At 26.2% G+C, this 6,729-nt stretch overlaps 1 protein-coding gene across 1 annotated transcript; it reads left to right on the top strand.

The window, feature by feature from the left end:
* Positions 1-4,797: 4,797 nt before the first annotated feature.
* LOAG_11437 (hypothetical protein) lies at positions 4,798-5,557 on the top strand (the record flags this gene model as incomplete). Its single annotated transcript, XM_003146956.2, has 3 exons — positions 4,798-4,850; positions 5,054-5,135; positions 5,480-5,557. 3 exons carry the CDS (start codon positions 4,798-4,800, stop codon positions 5,555-5,557), a joined length of 213 nt encoding a protein of 70 aa, XP_003147004.2.
* Positions 5,558-6,729: the final 1,172 nt, after the last annotated feature.

Raw genomic sequence — 6,729 nt, 5'->3', positions numbered from 1 at the left:
GACCCAAATTTGAAAATTGATCACGAAAATATTAAGGTCATTAAATAAACTTATCACATCCTATTTTGATTAACTTAGATCACAAGACTCTTTTAACTCGTTTTTGTGCATATTTCAAATAGAAATATTGATGTTAATGTTACCTATTATGTTACTCATAATCGAAGAATGGTTGAATGCGATAAGACGAAATCAGTTTCGGTCATCAATTTTTTATTGTTATTACCAAATAACACCCAAAAATTTATTGTCAAAAAAAATAATGTTCTACTACTTCCTGTTTATAATTTCTTATATATATATACTAATTTCTTATATATATATAATATGTTCTACTACTTCTTGTTTATAATTTCTTATATATATATACAGAATAGCTGATTGTGATAAGACGAAATCAGTTGAGGTCTTCAATTTATTATTATTAATAATATTTACTATTATTTTAATTTATTATTATTATTACCAATGGAAATCACCTGGAATATTCTGAATTGAAGCGATGCATAGCAGAAGATTGAACCAAATGATGTAGGGCATCGATATAGTGAAAAAACAAGGCGAAGTATAGAAATTTTGAAATGGCAGAAATGCTCGAATGGAAGCTTTTTATTTCAGATTGGTTGGAATTAAGCGACCAAAGGTTCAACAGTTTTTAATTTATGCCATTCACATTAATTTTTTTGTTCCTGTCTCTTTCATTCGCATTTTCCGATCTCTGAACTGGTAATTGATGAATGTGCTTTTGGACTACTAGAAACAGTGGAAGCTTGAGAGTTTCGATGACACAGAGAATGTGTTGATTTGCGTGAATTGAAACTGGCGTTTTATTGGTATTATATGGTATTATATGCTAGAAGCTAAAGGCATAGTTTCGACGACACAGAGAGTGTAAAGATTTGCATAAATTAAAACTGGCGGATTATTCGCATTAAATGTCATTGGTTAAAGGAATATTAAATCCATACGTGCAGTATTGAATAACTCCATTTGCATTTTGTAGTATTGTTATGTAAATTTCCGGTTTTTCGTTTTTGTGGCATTAGTCAATTGTCAGTGCAAACATTTTGGGACATATTGGGCTATTTTCGAATTGTATTCTTAGGCATTATTATAATCTTTATTATATTGCAAATGATTATATTTATATTTTTTCTATTTTTTTCTAATCTTGCAATTAGGTGACCTGTTGTTCCTCTAGTCAAACCTCTCTTGGTTATGTGTGGCAAGTGTTATCACAAATGACACAATTTGTGATAACAATATATTTTGGAGTTTGCGTACTGAAATACATAAATGAGTAACGATCGAAATTATTAGTGATAGGTGAGCAATAAAATGAATTGACCAGCAGCAAATATTACAATTATACGAGATTAGCAATTCAGAAAGAATAGTAAAACAATTTTTAAAAAGGTATTCATTCCTTGCTATTTTGAGCAGAGAAACAAAAGTTGCAGAATCGGTGATAATCATAACTAATACTTTTTGAGGACAATGTGACAATTCACCACAACAAATATTGACGATTTCATTTTCATGCATGAAATATTTTATCCTTTGTGACGATCCGCCAATGTTCTAGAAGATTATTAACATTTCTCAGTCTAAAGTTAACAATTTGTAAATATGTGAGAAGAGGACAAAAGTAGAAACAATCATATCATTGCTTACAAAGCAAAGTTATGATGCATTTATTAGGTGTGCTTACGAGAATGTATATTTATAATAACACTCGCATTTTGAACAAAAAACGAAAAGATCATAATGGAGGAAAAAATTAGTAACTATAACATGGAAAAAATAATACGCCATTAATAAGAACATGTTATTATACAGCTGAATGCAATGACACATTTTACTGTCATATTTGATTGTAGGATTGGATAAAATTTGTTCACTTCAACTGTAATTCAAGAATGAAGATACTGATTGGGATGTTCGAGAATTGAAGATGAAGTAATCTTCACTGGTTTCTGATTATTTACTGGTTTCTGATTGGGTAGGTGGTGTTATTGTATGAAGCAAAGATTAACCAGGAAGGTGTAAGTTAATATTTAAGGCAAGGATCTCCTTGGATTTGGTATAACTAGCAATAATAATAGTAATGACAATAATAATAATTATTATTATTGAAATAATGATAAATAACAATAAGTAATAACAGATGGTTATAAATAATAATTAATAAAAATAAAACAATTAATAATAATAATAACAGCATTGGCAATGATGAATAGTATAGATAATAATAATGATAAGGTAATGTATCATTAGTTATTGATATCATCAATTATTTCTTTTTCAAATAATCAATTTATGAAAAATGTATTAAAAACATATTAGAATGAATCAAAATATTTGCTCATGATATAAGTTAATAATTCTTAATTTATTTAATTAATATTTATATGGGCAAAACGAACGAATGATATGTGCTCGGAAAATTTTCCAAAATATTTGCTCAACTATTTTGCTATTGTGAAAAAAGGAGAAAAAAGACTGTAGTATTCTAGTTTTTAAAGTTAATTCTGTTGTTTTTTCAAAAATGAAATTAATAGCGTAAAAAAGCAGAATGACACAAAGACATATTTCATTACAGTTTAAGCAAGTGCACTCTTTATTAATTGTATTAGTGATGATTTAGCATCGTTGACAATACTATGGTTTGACAAAAAAAAAAAAAATCAAGCGAAAAAGATCAGTCGTAGATCAAAAACGAATCATAGATCAGGAATGGATCATGAGCTAACAATCATTTTTTTAGTACTTTTAAAATGAAAACTAAAATTTTTTATATGATAGTCTTGCCTTGCTTTGAATTCTATCGATCAAAATTTTCAACCTCCGCAAAGTTGCATGATAATTATTGACAGTCTTTTGCACTTCCTCATTTTAGTAGTATCTAACTTCTTATCAAATGGAAATAACAATGCTTTCAATGCTACACCAACTTAGATTTATTAAGTTAATTCATCCGAAGTAATTAATTCCTGAAAAATTGATTTAGCCAAAATATGTTTGGCTTAATTGACCATATGCGACCATTTATATTCTTATGTGATATCATTAAAGATTCATTATCAAATAATGAATAATTATATATCAGCCTGAATAAATTGAATCAATTCATTCCATTTTAAATCTTCTTTATTTGCTGGCCATGAATATTTTTGGCACCGTCTCGCAGTAATTCGATTTCATCCTTTGCACCGACGTTTACTTTTGGAGCTGTTATCTGTGCAAAAATTCCAATTTTAAAATGAAATATTTAAAAATTGAAACTTCATCGTTTGCGAAAATTTTATCAAAGTTCTTTTAAGGGTTAAAGATAAAATAGCAAAATTTACGATTTACATTTTTATAAAAAAGAAAAAGAATGCTATTTGTTTTTAATCATTGATCGTATTCTAAGACAAAAAATAAAAAAAAAATTCAGATTAGAATAAAAAGAAAACGATTCCTTTTTTCTTTTATTTTCTTAATAGATATTTTACAATCATTTTAATATTAATAGGAAAATGATATGTCTTCAATTCTTACATATTTATGGCATCATATGGAATTACACCATGTTAACTATTCAACAAATTCAAACAAAACTTGTGAGTACTTTAGCCAAATCAACCAAAATTTATTTATAAAAAATAAAAAAAGCCAAACAAATTAGATTCATCAAAACGAATAATTAGAAATCGTCATTTCGACTTTTTGGTTTATAATTGCTTTATAATTTTGATGTATGAAATAATTTATTGAAAGTTTTGTTAGCACTTCGTTGTGTGTTGTTTTTTGCACTTGTTACAGAATGTATGAAATAAGAACATTTTTTTGATAAGTATTTTAAAATTTCAATTAATCCAAACTAGATGAAATAGGATACCGACGATGGTGATGGTGGTGGACATATAGGTGTCGGATTTTGTACTTTCTCTTCTGCAATTATTTTTACATGAGCTTGATAGCTGCTACCGTGCGACAGAATACCTTTCTTCTCCGACATTCTATAAAATTTAATTTTCATATTGCATTTCAATAAATTTTTATATCATTGTTCAATGGTGTAGTATAAATTTTAGCTGTTGTCATTTTTTGCACATATTTTCCATACATTTTATCTTTTCAATTTTGCTTTCCTTCACTTATAATTAATCTTATAATTAATCTAATTATAATTTAAATGGCAATTAAGTCAGGTACAAAATAAATTTAATATTAAGTTTGCTTTAAAAATGTCAACATCAAATATTATTTTCTGATATTTGTCATTTGAATTTCAACTTTTTAACATTTTTAAACTCATTTGATATTTATCGTTATCAATTTGCTTGTTTAATTGAGCATATTTTTGTTTATAATTCGTAACATTTTTAAGTTGAATTGAACTTCTGATATAATCATTGAATAATGGAAGAAGGAAAAAGAAAAAGATCTGTTTATAAAACAGAACTGTTAATGAAACATTTAATAAATCATTTTATTTACTTCATTAATGAATTTGATGAAAGATGATATGAGAATAAAGCCTATCAGTTTGTCACACTTTTATAAAAATGATTTCATTACTTTTTTTTTTAAATTATAAAAATCACTTATGGTTTTTGGCTAAATGCAAAAATGTCTCTGTCATGATGTTAAATGTCATCAAAAATGTTAATTTGATGTGAAATAAGAATCAAATTTTTATTCCCAGTAAAATGACAATTTAAGGAGTATTTATCAATTATTTCATTATATTTGCAAATTTCATTCTTACCAGACGGCAAGTTACATCACTGTATTAGAGTTAATTCATTGATGTATCATCGTAAGGGAAGGGGACGAAATGAATTGGATTCAGTAAGACGGAAGTATGAATTATAATTATCATCCTCATCATTCTATGTTATCAATAATTGTGACTTATACCTATCATTTGCGTACTTATTGCACTATTAACTAACTTATGCTAAATTGCACTGATAACACCCGTATCACATATCGGTTGTGCTAATATGATCAATTTTAAATATGTGATATCAATAAGTGCTTTATCGAATTAACCCTTTTTCAGTGGTTATGAGCCAATAGCACAGTTTGAAAGTTCACATACAGCACCAGATTATGTGGTACGTGAAAGAAGAGATGGACGATTGGTATGACAAATTATTAATTTTCACCAAATTATAAAAACGAAGAAAATATGAAATATAAAACTGGAAAAAAACTTAATTATTCAATTATTAACAAGCAAATTTGCATGTCCAAGAATTTTGTTTAAATTATTTTAATTGTTTCATTTTTACAATTTTCATTTTTTCTTTTCTGCTTCCTTTTGCATGATTTTTCTAATATGCTATTTTTGGTTTACAATATTTAGACTTCAAATTAAATTAATAATAACTCGAATAATGTTAATGAGGAAAAAACAGTATTTAGCATTCATCGGATTGTTATTCATTTTTATTGAAGTTTGATTTCATTTGTTTTTCGTTTACAGTGGAGTGATAGCTATGAACTTGAATGGCCAACACGGCCACAATTTGGTCGATATGCGAGTGAAAGCAAAGTATTTTAGTATTTAATTAATATTTGAAGAAAGTAATCGATTGAAATATATACCTTTTTATAATACAAATAAATATTTTATTCCTCAGAGTATCCAGTAACTAAACTTCTTTTTTTTGAGAATTATTCAACCCGTTTGAGTATTTTATTGAAATAACTTTAATAGTTGAAGTTAAAGATTTATAGTTAAAGATATTCAAAAAATTTGCAAAAAAAGAAAATGAAAATTTTTGCAGGAAAATATGTTGTCATCGTACAGCAAACAATCTGGTAAACGTTATCATCGACAATCTCGATCAAAAGATAAAATATATATGTATGTCAATTAATTAGATTAATTAAGAATGAAAGATAATGAGTGATATTATTATAAAGTGACGGAAAGTATTTAGAAATGATATCTTATTTGTTATAATAAGTAAACATTAATAAGTACTATATATTAGTAATTTCCATATATTAAACGTTTTTAATAAAATTTTAAATGGAACAGCAAAGAAAAGAAAAATGGCGAAAAGACAAAGAAAGCAAAATCGATAAACATTTAATTGAAATATTATTTATGATTACTGATAAACGATAACAATTACTGATTTGTATAGTTGAATTAATATTTTGATTACTGATCCTTCACATTCTACAATTACTGTAGCTTTTTTAAGAGATAAAATATATCACCGAGAAAAAAGGGATCATGGGAGAAATGCTCGTCATGATTATTCGATTGAAAAGGTTAATTAAAACTTCTTTCTCTTTTTCGGAAATTAAAATTTGAAATAATAAAATACTAGGTGTTATCGATAGTATCAACATTGTATCATTCGAAGTATAAAACACTTGTGTATTCCTTATTCCTTGTGATAGTTGCATGCTTAGTATTCCGAAAAATAAAAAATGAAAAGAAATCATTATCTTATCAATTAACCTGATAAATGAATACTTTAATTAGATTTCTCAATCATTTGGATTTATTATATAAATTTAGGCAATATTAGTTTAATTTTTATTTTCTAAAAATTTTTGTAAGCACACATAAATATACTTGAATTGTATATCTGTCTTTTCCTGATTTGATTTATTTTCGTATCAGGAAATAATTAATAAAACAATAAAATAATGAGGACGACAATTATTTATTTGTTGGTGAGTGAAATTTTTTAATTAATAATTTTGAATAATATT

Source organism: Loa loa (assembly GCF_000183805.2).
Source record: "Loa loa unplaced genomic scaffold supercont3.480, whole genome shotgun sequence".
NCBI classification, from domain to species: domain Eukaryota; kingdom Metazoa; phylum Nematoda; class Chromadorea; order Rhabditida; family Onchocercidae; genus Loa; species Loa loa.
This window is presented reverse-complemented; position numbering and strand designations above follow the sequence as displayed.